Genomic DNA, 15,649 nt, shown 5'->3' with positions numbered 1-15,649 from the left:
GGGATTGTATAGGGATTATGGATGGCTCTTTGAATCAGAGCTGTTTAGCGTTACAAAACAGTGTTAATTTGTTGCAGGGAACGCTCGAAAGATTGAAAGAACAAGGGAAACACAGTAAGAGATTGACTACTACATTATTGCAGTCCAAGAGGGTTTTTGAATTGCTTTCAGAATATGACTTGCAGCGGGCACGTTTAGATTTAATTGAAGATGTTGAGCCGGTGGTTGATAAGCTTTGTAATAAATTGGAGAAATCTTTGAATAAGTTGGAGAGGGAGAGGTCAACGCTTCAGCAGACATATGAATTGAACCAACTGCGCTTGAATAATAGGTTTGGTAGCGGAGGAGGTAGAGTAAGCAAAATACAAAAGTACCCGGTGGTGATGGGCACGTCTACTAACGAGGAGTTGGAGCGCTTGCGTGAACTGAAAAGCAGAAAGGAAGCCTTGGAGTACCAAATACAAGAGCTGAAGGGGCAGCAAATGGACAGCTACTGAATGAACAAGAGGGAGAAAAGATATTGATGACCGTTTCCTGCTGTGTTAATGTAACTATATATTTATACAATCTTTAGATTGGTATAATGTGTGCTTAGTCTATTAGCTAGCCCATTTAATTTAGAACTAACGCTGATCAAAATGGGATCGCTTGTTCTTATTGATACTTTTTCGCACTCCATTACCACCTTACCATCGAACGTTATACACCTGTTCAAAAAATCCTGTGCCTCTGAAAGGGTTGTACGCTCTCCGTTCGTATTCAAGTGTGATATTAGGCTATTTACAAGCGATGGCTGTTCGATTTGTACACCCTCCTGCTCCATCACGGTTTTTATTGGAACATGCCTTTGCTTCTTCAAATTGTTCCTTAATTGGTCGACAAAAGATTGGCCCGTTTCCTTATTAATACGACACCAGGGCCGTTTCGTGACTTTAACCAAGTTTCTGAATTCGATCATAATTTCGTTTTTAAATAAAACTAATTCAATGCTTACTAGGTGATGCATCGATTCGCATAGACTCTGGGGGTCTTTAAACATAGTCTTTACAGCTTCATTATTATCGTCTGGAAATAGTAATTTCCTGGGAGGGTTCTCCAAGATATTTATTGCCTTGGTCAGCCTAGATAGTAAGATACCAAACTTTTTGATGAATAGATCAGCATCCTCAAGTGACTGTAACTCGTCCAACAATCCTCCTATTTCTCGCAAGTACGTACATATTGATTCAATCTGGTTCAATCTGAACCTACCATCTATACTTTTCATCTTGTACATTACTGGCTTGCCTCTATGGAATTGCGGAAACTTCACAAGAACTTGGAAATCTACTATATCACCTCGCTGCCTAGATAATATTCCTCCTACAACCGGTTGCGAATCATCCCCAACTCCGTTGCTAATAGGCATTTTAAATACTGAATCACTGAGAAGCAATTCAATGCACATCTCAATATTATCGATAATGTTCGGAAGTTGTGGCTTAACAATTTCATGTATTAACCACATTTTCTCGACCTGTGAATCTGTCACCTGGTCCTCCATAGATGCAAAATAATCATCCTTGTATAGTTCTGCTGTCATTAGATTCACAATATCAACCTTATCCTGTCATAACCGTCTTATAATACCAAAACAACTACCACTGTTGTGTTGCTTTCATTCAACTTCTTATTTGATTTAATAATTGGATTTACATACGGCCGACGGGACGCCTTCGTTAAAACAAGAGGCTCCTTACTTTTTATATTATAATAACCTCTTTCTTGTTAGTATATATTACATAAAGTGGATTTCATTGCTGCTAACATCCTAAAGAGCTGGAAATATCGCGATGATCAAGGTTAGAGCAAGGCCTAGGTGTTCTGTGTTCCAAAGTAGACGTACGATTGTACTGCCTACAGTGCTGAACTTAATATTTGGTCGTGAATCTCAGCTGGCAGATGCAATGGCCAAAGGAGTACTGCATAATAAACATGAAGATCGCGCTGCAAGGCTAAAAGAAGAGCAGGAGAACTATTCAAAGGCTTACAGGAATTCCAGGCCTATGGAACCACGTTATCCTTTACATATGCCATTATGGCCTCATGAAAAGTTGGCGTTATTTTTGGTTGCTTTGTTCAGGACGAAGACCGACCCCCAGAATGCTACAAATGTTGTGCACATAGGAGAATTAACTGCTTTTACAAGCTTCTTGGAAAATTTGAAGCAGACTATGTTGTCAACCAAGGACGGTAGACGGATATTAAGAGATAGGCCTAACATTTCAGAGAAAGACCTAAATATGGAGAAACTTGCAGCCTATCCAGAAAACTCATTTGGTCGAACATTCTACAACTGGCTCAAGAAGGAGAATATTACAGTGGACACTAGAATGCCCGTACAATACATTGATGATCCAACACACGCTTACATTTTTCAGCGTTATAGACAATGCCACGATTTCTATCATGTAGTCGCCAACATGCCCATTTTGATGGAGGGAGAAGTGGTGATAAAAACGCTCGAGGCATTTAACATTGGAGTTCCTATGGCTTATATGGCAATGTGTTTCCCATTCATAGGCATGAAGAGTACGGAGAGAACAAGACTTGTTAATTCGTACATGCCGTGGGCCATTGAAACTGCACTCACCTCGAAGCCCTTAATCAGCGTATACTGGGAGGAGTATCTTGACAAAGACATTAAGGAACTAAGGGATTATCTTGGTATTCATCCTCTTCCAGATTTAAGAGCAGCTAAAAAGGAGCATAACCGAAAAGTGAAGAACTTGAAACTCAAATACGAAAACTTGCAGAAAAAACACGCTGCCTAGTTTCAAGATGCACTGTAAGTCATTAAAATTACTCATGTGTTTCATATGAGAAGTACGCCGATTTCCGTCTGACAATTTGTCTTGTATACTCTATTGGACTTTCACAAATCAATATATGGTTATCTGTACGGCCAGCCTCTGTTCATTAAATGGATAACAAAATTCATTAAAGAGTAGATCTGCACATGCGACATGTGAGACTGCCGTTTGATATATATATACCCCATGTCTATACCCCATGCATCTTTTTGGCAGCATGTACCTTCGTTCCATTACATAAAACCATTAACCAGGGTTGTGTTGACAAACACGGTAAACGTGGACCTATTTGTACAAATGGCCGTATGTAGCAAAATCTAAACATTGGTATACCATTTACATGGCCAAATGACCCGATTAAACTAGGCTCCGTGCTGTATTACAAACGTCAGTAAGAGCATCATCCAACCTGGGGCCCCTTTGTCAGAATATTAAATTCGTTGTTGATGATAGTAATGTTGCTTCTAAATAGAAAACCTACATGGCGACGTTACCATCACAGTAATGCTTACATTGTCATTCAAAACCAGTAATAACGGATAAGAACGTGTGGCTTTTTAAATTGATATTCGGTGCAGGTTGGAGTTGTCGAGATGTTGGTTGATCATATATTGGCACAAATTCCGTTTTTACTTTCCTATCCCGCGGCGCTGTTAGCTAACAACCTAATTCTATCTCCTAAAACTCCAACACAAGACAATTCTATTCATGAGTATAATCATGATGTAATTCCAATTTTTATGGGACATCTCCTGGTCCCATTAATGACAGCATTTATGGTTGTTTCAGTTACTCAATATGTGTTAAGAATATTTACGACGAATAATTTGTTGGTGTTCCTGATATCCTTTATTACTCTGGTGCTTGATTCGTTTCTGGGGCCGATTCAGGCTTCGGTATTGTCTGTAAACATATTACAAGTGGTATTGGCTTCTTCTGTATCTCTGCGATACTATTTTGTATTCCCAGTGCTGAGCTTGTGTTTGAACTATGTCGATGGGACTTCTTATTATGCCACAGTTGGATCTTATGTTAGTATTATTGCATTTTTGGTTATATGCATGAAATACAAAAGAAATTCGATGTCTTATCTTTCCCAAGTCACGATTCATAAGTATTGCTTCCCAATTGGCATATTGGTGTCACTTACTGTTACTAATGTTTGGGCTCTATACGTCAATACTGTGAAAATCAGTCATGCAATGGTGTTGGTTTTTTTGGGCTGCATATTAGTCGCATTACTTACCTATCAGGATATGACGCAAGATTTATTGTGCGCAGACAAGGATCAGGCTACGATGGGAGCGGTTTGGAAGAGTCCATATGCACCGGCTGCTGTTGGTACCCTGGCAGTAATACTTCAATATTTGTCTTTCAATAATGTTTCAGCGACTTTCGAAGGTGATTTGGTTATCTTTGCTTTTATTCTAGCGAGTGGTATTCTGCCCAAGACGATTGACCTTAGCAATAGGCATCCTCTAAAGGGCGAGGACTTACTTGATAAACACTGTGATTTCCAAGATGTAAGATCTAATTTGAACGTTAGGGATTCTCACCGCGGGAAGTTAATGGCGACTAGATCGCTGTTTAAGCAATTAGCGATGAATAAGGAGAATAGTGCAATTTTTTCATTCTTATTGTTGAACTTTGCCTTTATGTTGGTTCAATTACTCTACTCCTTTCGTTCCAAATCTCTGGGCTTATTGTCAGATTCTTTGCACATGGCGTTAGACTGTACGTCGCTTTTTCTTGGTCTCGTTGCCGGAGTTTTATCAAAGAATCCGCCAACTGACAGGTTCCCTTTTGCACTGACATATCTTGAAACGCTCGCAGGTTTCACGAACGGTGTTCTACTTATCGGTATTGTATCTGGGATATTTGTTGAAGCTGTAGGTAGGATTCTGCACCCGGTCACCCTCCATGGAACCAACGAATTAATTGTTGTTTCAACCCTAGGTCTACTGGTTAATCTGATAGGTTTGTTTGCGTTTGACCATGCAGGTCACGGACATGGGCATGACAACGAAAACTTGAAAGGTATATTTCTACATATCCTTGCCGACACGCTTGGCTCTGTTGGTGTAATTGTGTCCAGTCTGTTAATTAAGGCTTTTGGTTCACAAATCTTTGATCCATTGGCTTCGATTTTCATTGCCTCTCTAATTTTGCTGAGTTCTATTCCATTGATAAAATCCACAGCATATGGCATTCTGTTGAAGCTCAATGACAAAAACCATGCTACTGTGAAAAAGGCTCTTAATCAAATAGTGTCTACGCCAGGAATTACTGGATATACGATACCAAGATTCTGGCCCACCAGTCTCGCTCATATAGGCGGCCATGGGCATGCCCATGGCCATTCACATGGCCATTCACATGATCATTCACATGATCATTCCCACGAACATTCCAATGAGCATTCCAACGAGCATTCTCATAAACATTCCCATAAACATTCCCATAAACATTCGCATGAGCACAATAACAATGAAGAAAAATTACATAATGCAAGTAAAAAACGATTAATCGGATATATCCATATCCAATATGCGGAAGGCGAAAACTCCACCATTATCAAGAAGCGTGTTGAAAGGATTTTTGAAAAGCTTGAGATTCAAGCTTGGATCCAAGTAGAGGCTAACGATTCGAACTGTTGGTGCCGCGCAACATCTATGAACCATAGAGCGGCCTTCATGTAAGCTACCGCCCTGTTGACCTTTTTCGTTTCTTGATAAAATCATACGCAGAACAAGGCAAAAAGATATATTATATTGTTGAACAGAAAAACACTGATTGCCAGATTTGTTGTATATATACACAATATGTATTTTTATATTTTTTTAAAAGTTTCTACGCATAGCAATCAGTCTCATGATTCTTGTTTTATTCTATCATACGCTTGTATTAACTTATCCCGCTGACGTTGGGTTTGTTCGTAATAGTCGGTGTACATACCGACGATATGTTTTAAAACGCTAGATCTATCCTTTTTCCCCTCGCATATAGATTTCAAGTCCACCTCCATATCCCTTCTCAGGAATGGTTTTGCAAATGATTCTTCAAGACCGATGTCTTCAAAACCATGCACCAGGGACCTGCCAAGAACAGTTGGTTTGAAAACTTTACTTTTAGCGGTGCCGTCGGCCTTTATGTATTGGCGCTCTTGAATCTTTTCTATATGCTCAGCAATCGTAGCATCTGTGCCAATGCCATTGGCATCCATAAGCATGATTAACTCACTTTCTGTCATATACTTTGGCGGTAACGTTTTGCCGGATTTCATTTCCACTTTCGAAAGCAGTATGTCATCCCCCAAGCCCAATATAGGGAGCTGTGCGCTAGATGTCCATTTCTGGTACGTATAAACTTGAAGAAAGTTTTCGGCTAAAACTTGGAGTCCAGTAGCGCTAAAACTTTCTGTATGCCACTGTAATTGTACTTTCGATGACCGGCCCTTCCCATCTTGGGAACAACAGGCCAAAAAGTGCCGTACGACATATTCGTATACCCGCTTTTCGTCAAAGTTCAAATCCCCACCGGGCTGCACACATGTCACGGGATGTATTGGCGGATGTGCCTGGTCATCATGGTTACCCGCTCGAGGCCATTGAAACCCATTGCCAGACGAACTATTCTCGTTGGACAGCAATCCACTAGCATACGCCCCCCACTGTTGATGAGCAGTCTGCTGTTGCACTAACGCCCTCAGGTCCATCTGCTTCGAAAAAACATCTGTCTCAGTTCTTGGATACGAAATGAACCCCTTCTGATACAGTTTCTCAGCAGCATCCAACGATTGTTTTGCAGACATTCTCAAGAACTTTGAGCAATTCTTCTGCAATTCGACCGTTGTAAGGGGCAACGGCCTGTATTTGCTCGTCTCCTTGGAGCTGACATGCACCACCTTGGCCCTGTTTTCAGCATGCTCTGAACATGTTTCATATATACCTAAAACACATAACCGATCAAATAAATGCCCACGGTCCCAACTGAACAAAACCTTGCCTCCCCCAGCACTGCCACTCTCCTCCAACGTGGCTTGCAGTAGCCAAAACTCTTCCGTCACAAACCTTTGTATTCGCTCGTAGCGATCCACAACAAACCCCAGCGTCGGAAACTGACAAGTACCGTATGAAATCAACGCCCGTTTTTTACTATTCCCCCTCGCAGCCCCACCAGGGCCTGCCTCCACCTTGCACTGCAACGTCCCAGTCAGCAACCGCGTGAACGCATACCCAGCTCGAAGATCGATCTCACACCGTGCCTTCACTGCATCCACCGCATTCTTATCGATCCGCACAGGATTGTTTGCCGCCCTGGTCACGTGATCCCGCCCAAGATGCGAAAACACCGCACGGTGTATCCTGCTCTCGTCTAGCTGCGGGTTGCACCGCATCGCCACCTGCGCTATCTCCCACCCGATCGCCTCTCCCTCCCGATCGCAGTCCGTCCATATCATCAAGTACTGCGCATCCCTGCACTCCTGCCCGATGTTGTCCGCGATCTCCCTGTTCGGTATCTCCACAATCTCCGCGCGAAACAGCTCCCGCGGATCACACATGTTCCACGAATACTCCTGCCCAAAGTCCTGGTGCACCAAATGGCCCGCAACCGCCGTCATCGTAACATCGACCGCCTGCTGCCCGACCCAATTGAACTTGTACTGGAAGTCGTAGTTCTTGATATACTTGCACCGCGATGGCCGCATCCGCGTGCCGCCACCGGAAAGCGTATGCGCCACAGCCTTAGCAATCGAATTCTTTTCCGCAACACATACGACGCGCATGGGGGACAACTGGCTGCAACAACCTTCTTGGAGTACTCTTAGCCGCCGTGCCACCACCACCACTATCACCACCAGCTCTCCTATGTGTATGTGCGTGTGTGAGCCTGCGCGAGCGTACGCGAGCGTGGCGAACGTGGGCAAACCCGTGTGTGTTCGTGTTGCTGTTCCCCTTTACGCCGCCCCGCCCGGGCCCGCGCCGCGCGCGGGCCCGGGCGGCGGGGAACAACAAAAAGAACCGTCGCGGACCGCTGCCGCCCCGCTCCCCACCCAGAAAACCATCGATTTTTGCGAACGTCCGCGCGCCGGGTAACCCCGCCCATCGCGCAAAGGAGAGATGGCCCCCAACCAACACCACCCACCTCTTCTCCAGTTGTTGTTTTCGAACCTAAGATGGTTCCCGTCTCCCTCCCCCCAGAAGGCAACCCCACATATACATAACACTTTACACACGCACCAACACACATAACACACAGACACACACAGCCTACAAAACACACACACAAGGACATACACAAAGGCCAAAGGCTTGATAAAGATTGCACTGCAATCGGCAGATTAACAAAAAGCTATTACAAGGGCAGTTATATTATTTTTGCGGAAAGGCCATTGTGATTGAATTGTAGTTCTCTCTCTCTGAGCCGTTTTCCAGCTGACTTTTTAAGAAAACATTTTCTGCCATATGCTATTGTTTCTGGGAGAAATGGACTCTTTACAAACAAGTTCGACGGAGAATAATAACAGCACGGGCGCAGGGACAACAGCGACAGCGGCGACAGCAGCAGCGGCGCCCACCGCAGCGACCACAGCAGCAGCAGCAGCTGCTGCTGCTGCTGGTCTGCACGGGCAAGAAGACAAAAAACAAGAGCATCATCACCATCACCAGCATCACCATCTTCTGCAGCTTCAGCAGCAGCAGCAGCAGCAGCAGCTCCAGTCGCACATTCAAATGCCATCCGGTACGTTGGAGCCGCCGGTGTCGAAGCCTACGACAGTACCCCACAACACGCCCATAATATCGCCGAACGATAGCCCCCGTGGGCGGGAGGAGGGCGTAGCTGCATCGTCGCGGTCGTCAGGTTCTTCCTCGCCTTCTGGGGCGGCCGCCGCCGCGGCGGGTTCGCTGGGCTATTTGCCGCCACGGACCGTGGCGGCACGCCGTGCCGCGCGACAAGACGAGGCGGGCACCTCGGCGGCTGTGCACGTGAGCGCGGGCTATCCGCCGCTGGGGCTTGGCTACAGCACTCCCACGCGGCGGGTGAAGCTGCCTGCCATCTCGTCGCTGCTAGCGGCTGCGCAGCCGGGCCTCGGCGGCGGCGGCGACGACGGCGGCGGCGGCTGTGCAAAGGAACCGATCTCCATCCTCGACCGCGGGTCTACGTTTGTTACCTCTGATTCGCGTGGGGCTGGGGGGAATTTTCTGCGCACGCCTGTGGACAAGATCACGTGTGGGGGCGCCAAAGCGGCTGCCGCCGACAGGATGCATCATGGGCGGCGTGGCGATGGCGATGGCGATGGCCACAGTGCTGGAGGCGCTGGGCCCTCTGCCGCCGCCGTGGACGGAGGCAAAGACACCGGCAGTCGCAGTGGCAGTCGCAGTGAGGGTGACGGCGGTGAGGATGCTGAGGACGCTAAACACAGCCACCGCAGCGGCGGTGGCAGCGGCAGCACGGGCTCCGACCGCTGCAATGGTGACGGTTGCTCGCTTTCCAGTCTGGATGCGAACACCGCGCTGACTCCAAAACGTCTACATTTCAACAACAGCAGAGATCTCATCGATCCGTACACGTCGGAGCAGCAGCTGTCAGGCGTGAAAATAAACATCACCTCGCTGCTAAACTCACGTGGCGGCACAGGTGAAGACCCCTATTCGCTGCACGCGGGCGGCGACTTTGCCCTGCCGGTTTCGGCGACTAACCATCTGCTGTCGATCGCGCCGACGAGTAAATCTTCGGTCGCGGGCGGTGTCTCGTTCCCCACCCACCCTCCTACATCTACGGGGCAGCTGCCGCCGCCATCTTCTGCCTCCTCCTCCACGCATTTTTTGGAACCCTTTTCTAATGGACTGATACTCGACAACGAGTCATCTCAGCACCAGCACCAGCACCAGCACCAGCCTCCCGCTCCTCCGCAAGATCCTAATGCGCCCCCCACTGCTGTTTCGCAATCCCAGCGGCAGTCTAAGTTTATCAATTCCAAATTTGACGACATGCGTCAGCGTCTCCTTCTCTCAAAGCCTGACACAAGGGATGACGAGCTCGGTGCGGCAGCCATTATATCACAAATGCGCTCTTCACCGTACCATACGGATTTTTCGAGCGCAGAAGCAAATAGTAGGCCCGTTTCTTCCTCGTTGACACTTCAAAGATCATTGAAACCCGTGGTTCAAATTCTTCAGCGTGAAAATGGTGCTTTGGTTAAGGAAGAAGAGCCCAGTAATGACCATGCGCTCACCGATGATGAACTGCTGAGCTCTGGCGACGACGACGGTTTCGGTGATACAATCACCTGGAATAAAGGTGGCAAACGCCAAGTATCCCGACGCAAATCGGCGCCAATATCCGCAGCGGTTCCGACAACCGCTTCATCGGTTGCCTTCAAGGCAAGGAATAAGCGTAGAAGAAGGTCAAGTGGTCAATCAAGCATGGAGTCGCTACTCTCCGCAGCAGAGATGTTGGAAATGGATGCAAAATCTAAACGGGGCAAGAAAGGATACCGTCATCAGTCACTTCATTCTACAGCAGACACCGGCAGACCTTCAGTGGCACTTTCTTCTTCTTCATTCAATGTATCTGATCCTACTGATAAAAATGGATCTGACCGGAAACGAGCTACCAATAAATTCACAACTAACGTCACATCGAGGTACGACGTCGATGCCTCCAATAAAAAAAAGGCTGGCGCAGGAACCAGATCAAGAACAGGCTGTTGGATATGTCGTCTAAGAAAGAAAAAGTGTTCGGAGGAACGCCCAAACTGCAGCAACTGTATCAGATTGAACTTGGAATGTGTCTACGATATCATAAAGCCCGATTTCATTTCCGATCCAGATAAAAAGAGCGAAAAGTTGGACGAAATTAAAAGAAGGACTAAAGAGGCCAAACGAATGGCCATGAAGAAAAAGGAATGGTAGTGACGAATCTCTAAACACAAACTGTGGGCCTAATTAAAAAACAAAAAAACCACACAACAGAAAACAGAAAATTAAAATAAAATGGAAATTTCTAAAGGCATACATATATACCATCGTAACATCTTTTACAAACCCATTTTACCTGGTCTCATTGTCAAATATACCATCAACCCAATTATTATTATTATTATTACTTTGTTTTCTGTTCTCTGTCTTTTTTTTGGCCGTCATTGACTTAATAATATTTCACTATTATCTACAATACAAGTTACTATTTCATAATTTTGTCTTTCCCTTCTGTATTTGTTTTTGGGTTTTAACGGGGAACAATAATCAACTACCATTTGTCATGTTAATTACTACTGACTTATTTGTATATGTATAAAAACTATTTAACTTTCATTCACTTCATTCGACACTTTGTATTAGACACGAGAAAAAAGAAAGAGGGATAATAGAAATAATATAAGATCTGCAAAGCTAGGCAAAGCTGGGATGACCTGGAAAAAATTAAAGACTCAGTTGCCTCTGTTAGTCCCCTTAGCAACGTTATAAGGTGGTTTAGCAGGAGCAACCTGCCCATTGTTAAAAAACATGACCCCAGAGCTTTGAGATGGAATAAAGTAAGTATAAGGTGTAGCCATATATGGAGCAAGCCCATTTTGAAATTGGACCGGCTGTGGCGCCATTGGATATTGGGTTTTTGCTGGGTATGGATAACAAGCATTGCTATAGGTACTCGGTAATCCTTGTACTTGCTGTGGCTGTACCAATTGAATGTACTGCTGTGGGTGTGGGTGTGGGTGCGGCTGCAGCAATATTGGTTGAGTAGATAGGCCTTCTGTATTTGATGTAACTTCCACTGGAATATCTTGATTGTTATTGGTATCGGCTAGACGAGATTCATTTTGCGCTAGCGGTGAATCAGAGAGTTCTGCAGTTAAAGGAGCTGCGCCAGTACTATCTTGGTAGAGATGTGCTGAAGGAGTGACATTAAAGCTCATTGGAGCAGCAGGTACTGAACAGCCACTATAAACTCTAGTTGCATTCTCTCCTTGGCTCTTTTGTCCTCTGCTTTCAATTAATTTAGCTTCTAATTCATCTATAGACACAGATTTCTTATCAGAACGTTTTACTTTAGACTTTTTAACATTCTTCCCATCCACTGATTTAGAATATTGATCCCTGTGCCTATTAGAGTTAGCAGTTTCTGGGGAAACTACCTTCAATCCATTGGTGCCTAGTTGGAAAAGGGAAACGCTTTCTTCCCATTTGATACCAACACCATTGTGTGCCAAGAATTTTTTGGCAACGGACACAATGACACTTAATTTTAATAACCCTTCTTTTTCAGATGACAATTTATTATCCACTGCACCAACTAATCTTTCGGGCAACTTTTCCATCTGGAATAAATTCATATCATTAAAGTCGCTTAAAGTGTGACCAATTGCAGAGAAATCACGGACCATAATGTCCTCTTCAAAAAAGTATTCTCTTTTCGGCTTATGATCGACTAAAACTTTATCTTTATATTTCTCATTGGAGACAATAGCATTCACTAATTCTGCTAAAGCTTTGCAGAATGGCAGGTGTCGATGGCCAAACTTTAACACAACAGGATGATTCTTAAGCCAAACACAAATAACACGAACCATAGCCAAATACTCCCAAGTGCCAAAGTTTTGCCATTCTTTAGCCACGACAGTATCGAGTATATGACTGAAAAACTTAAATGCTGATTCCAGATATTTTATGCAACTAGACGGAATCTTCTTTGACTTATTGGAAGTTCTCACTTTCTTGATCAAAAGTTCAAACCCACCAATGGTCATTAAAACGTTCTGAAATAATAGCTCAATGTTTTTAATATAGCGGGTGCTAACCTTCTCTAGAACTAGATCACGGCAATGCCCAATATCGACGATGGTCTTATCATTCCAGTTTTCTGGGGCATAAAGAGAAGCAAACCATGCCAAAAAATAGAATTCAAGAACCTCCCGATTAATAATCTTGTTGTTATCGCGTTCTTTCAACCGTAAATCTTTCAATGTTTCTTGAAACTTAATAAACAAACTGCTATTCGGATCGGCGACGATACTATTCAAATTGGGCACACCTGCATCTGTAGGCATCCTTGAAAGAGAGCTCCTCATAAATTCATACACTGCATGACCGTAATTTGCCGTCTGTACATACACAAGCCCCTTTTGTAAATACGTCTCCCCAACAGATGGCACAATCAATGTTGCAATCCTAAAGTATCGCATAGATTTTGAAAAATCTGAAACCTGGACATTTTTAGAAATCCTACCATTAATACACTTGTATCGGTGACAGCATCCCAAATAGAGTAAGCACCTTTGCAAAGACATTACGCAAAAAATAGTAAAGTATGCAGAATCGTCCAATACTAACCGGTTCTCAGGAACTTTCGTAATGTTTAGTTCCGACATGACGCTATGTGAGAGAACTTTCTTGAAATCAAACCGATCAAATAACAACTCAATATTGCTGTAGTAGAACTTGTGAATGATCTTGAACACCTTGTTAAACTTGGAATTCATCTTGCGGAACTCAATGTACTTTCTCTCCTGAGACGACTTGCCCTCAAAAGTTTTCAACAAATGCGACTTCCATTGCTGGAACCATTTGAATATTGGATAATGAATCTCCTTCCATATCAAATCAAGCAGATTTGGAGTCGTCGCGGACTGCTTCTTAGGATCTAAGTATACATTCCACCAGTTTTGAGTTTTAGAGTGTACTAACTGAAGAAACCCCTGCAGAAGTGTCAAATCTTCTACTGCACTCCGAGACTGCAACAATTCAACTAGTTTATTCCTAAAGTCATTGAAGTTTGGTAGTATACCACTTTCATCCATGGGATATGCGGTCATAAAAATGTTAAGAAATGCAGCAACCTATATTTAAAAGCCAAACAGAGTGGATCAATGCTAATATTAAAAACCTATGGTACCTTCAAAATCACCACTAGTCATGTGGTTTCGTCTAACGTACTTGTTACAAATCATTAAACTAACTAAAGTAAATCGATTAATGACGATGATATGATGTCTATAAATACTTTAATCTCGGAAAATTTTTACAAATTTTCCATCACGTGATTATATAGAGTAGGCCTAACTTTAACAACATTTTATAAATTTTGTAGTCAACGACAAGCACGGATAATTATTAATAAAATGATCATTGTATATAATCAAGGGTTATTATCATTGGGCAGGTTTTCAATTTCCAGCTATTTGAAGTTTAAAGAGGCGGACAGAATACCTACCAATAAGTTTAGGGCTTGATGGAACAAAAGTTGACGGATGAAGGGTTTGAACGGTGCCAAAAATTGGAGGCTGAAAATGCCACGTTTCTGAGAGAGGAGTTTTGTATTCCTACGTATAAATCGTTGGGTATCTCTACGGATGGTTTGGATGGGTCATTAAATGCAGACAGTCCTGTTGCATACTTGTGTGGAAATTCTTTGGGTTGCATGCCAAAGGGGGTACGGTCTGCAGTAAATGCAGAGTTTGACGTATGGGCGGCTCGGGCGGTGGTTGGGCATCACCACCACCCCCGGTGGGCTGATAAAGGAGGGTGGATAAATGTTGATGAACCGTTGCTGTCATCAGTCAGTTCACTTGTTGGAGCATTGGAGGAAGAAGTTGCTGTAATGGGATCTCTTACTGCTAATTTGAACGCAATGCTGGTGGCATTCTACAAGCCAAATGGTCGGCGTAATAAGATTATGTTTGAAAAATCATCATTCCCCTCAGACTTTCATGCATTTTGGAATATAGCTAGATTACGTGGTTTGGATCCCGAAGAAATTTTGGTGCAGGTTGCTCCAAGAGAAGGGGAATACTGTTTGAGAACTGATGATATTTTGGCTGCTATTGAAACCCATCGCGATACTCTTGCACTGGTATGCTTTTCAGGTATCCAATATTACACAGGACAGCTCTTTGAAATGGAAAAGATTACTAAATTTGCTCATCGCACTCCTGAACTGATTGTTGGGTGGGATATTGCGCACGCCATGGGTAATGTGCCAATGAAATTGCACGATTGGGGTGTCGACTTCGCTAGTTGGTGCTCCTACAAATATTTGAACGCAGGTCCTGGAACAATTGGAGGCCTCTTTGTACATCAGAAGTATGGCAAAACCAAGATGCCTAGGTTGGCAGGATGGTGGGGGAATAATAGGAAGACCCTTCCTGATATGGTTGAGGTTTTTGATCCGCTTGATGGCGCCAGTGGTTTCAGACAGTCCAATCCTGGCGTACTTGATGTGGTTTCTGTACAAACGTCTCTCAAGCTGTTCGAGAAATTTGGGGGGATAGAGCAAGTACGTGTCCGTTCTTTAAAGCTGACAGGTTACCTTTACGAGCTTTTGATATCATCACCTCATTATCGTGAAAAGCTAGATAACAAGGATCCTTCATTTTCTATTATCACACCTGAAGACCCTATGATGCGTGGAGCTCAACTATCACTAATCTTTGGTCCAGAAGTCAATGAACCTAACGGAAAAAACACGGCAGGTTTGGTGTTTGAATATCTCAACAAACATGGTGTCATTGTTGATGAACGGGCACCTAGTGTAATTAGGTTCACACCCGTTGCTCTATATAATACCTTTCAAGATGTCTATTACGCCGTTCGTATTTTGAACCGCGCATTTGAAGATGCAGTAGTAGTTTAATCTTAGTAATCCAATCTTTTTAGGCCATCTTGTCAATATTTTTGTTGATATATTAACAAAAACGAAATATATTCTGGAAGTAAAACGGACATCTATAACAAGAGGCTCTAAATATGGATATATATATGTATATGCATATATGTGCTAATGAAAAAGAGTAATAC

At 43.8% G+C, this 15,649-nt stretch overlaps 8 protein-coding genes across 8 annotated transcripts; 5 read left to right on the top strand and 3 right to left on the bottom strand.

The window, feature by feature from the left end:
• Positions 1-17: 17 nt before the first annotated feature.
• On the top strand, positions 18-497 carry SPC19 (Spc19p; the record flags this gene model as incomplete). The annotated part of the gene is made up of 1 exon (XM_003646004.1): positions 18-497. One exon carries the CDS (start codon positions 18-20, stop codon positions 495-497), a length of 480 nt encoding a protein of 159 aa, XP_003646052.1.
• Positions 498-559: 62 nt separating this feature from the next.
• On the bottom strand, positions 560-1,582 carry RAV2 (Rav2p; the record flags this gene model as incomplete). Its single annotated transcript, XM_003646003.1, has 1 exon — positions 560-1,582. One exon carries the CDS (start codon positions 1,580-1,582, stop codon positions 560-562), a length of 1,023 nt encoding a protein of 340 aa, XP_003646051.1.
• A 250-nt stretch (positions 1,583-1,832) lies between these two features.
• COQ4 (ubiquinone biosynthesis protein COQ4) lies at positions 1,833-2,813 on the top strand (the record flags this gene model as incomplete). Its single annotated transcript, XM_003646002.1, has 1 exon — positions 1,833-2,813. One exon carries the CDS (start codon positions 1,833-1,835, stop codon positions 2,811-2,813), a length of 981 nt encoding a protein of 326 aa, XP_003646050.1.
• A 632-nt stretch (positions 2,814-3,445) lies between these two features.
• Positions 3,446-5,551, top strand: MSC2 (metal cation transporter MSC2; the record flags this gene model as incomplete). Its single annotated transcript, XM_003646001.1, has 1 exon — positions 3,446-5,551. One exon carries the CDS (start codon positions 3,446-3,448, stop codon positions 5,549-5,551), a length of 2,106 nt encoding a protein of 701 aa, XP_003646049.1.
• Positions 5,552-5,721: 170 nt separating this feature from the next.
• Positions 5,722-7,638, bottom strand: TOP3 (DNA topoisomerase 3; the record flags this gene model as incomplete). Its single annotated transcript, XM_003646000.1, has 1 exon — positions 5,722-7,638. One exon carries the CDS (start codon positions 7,636-7,638, stop codon positions 5,722-5,724), a length of 1,917 nt encoding a protein of 638 aa, XP_003646048.1.
• A 679-nt stretch (positions 7,639-8,317) lies between these two features.
• Positions 8,318-10,768, top strand: UME6 (DNA-binding transcriptional regulator UME6; the record flags this gene model as incomplete). Its single annotated transcript, XM_003645999.1, has 1 exon — positions 8,318-10,768. One exon carries the CDS (start codon positions 8,318-8,320, stop codon positions 10,766-10,768), a length of 2,451 nt encoding a protein of 816 aa, XP_003646047.1.
• A 518-nt stretch (positions 10,769-11,286) lies between these two features.
• Positions 11,287-13,668, bottom strand: EBS1 (Ebs1p; the record flags this gene model as incomplete). The annotated part of the gene is made up of 1 exon (XM_003645998.1): positions 11,287-13,668. The coding sequence occupies one exon, from the start codon at positions 13,666-13,668 to the stop codon at positions 11,287-11,289; it is 2,382 nt and encodes a 793-aa protein (XP_003646046.1).
• A 416-nt stretch (positions 13,669-14,084) lies between these two features.
• On the top strand, positions 14,085-15,485 carry BNA5 (kynureninase; the record flags this gene model as incomplete). The annotated part of the gene is made up of 1 exon (XM_003645997.1): positions 14,085-15,485. The coding sequence occupies one exon, from the start codon at positions 14,085-14,087 to the stop codon at positions 15,483-15,485; it is 1,401 nt and encodes a 466-aa protein (XP_003646045.1).
• Between the last annotated feature and the right edge of the window lie 164 nt (positions 15,486-15,649).

The sequence above is a fragment of the Eremothecium cymbalariae genome, chromosome 4 (genome assembly GCF_000235365.1).
Source record: "Eremothecium cymbalariae DBVPG#7215 chromosome 4, complete sequence".
Taxonomy (NCBI): domain Eukaryota; kingdom Fungi; phylum Ascomycota; class Saccharomycetes; order Saccharomycetales; family Saccharomycetaceae; genus Eremothecium; species Eremothecium cymbalariae.
This window is presented reverse-complemented; position numbering and strand designations above follow the sequence as displayed.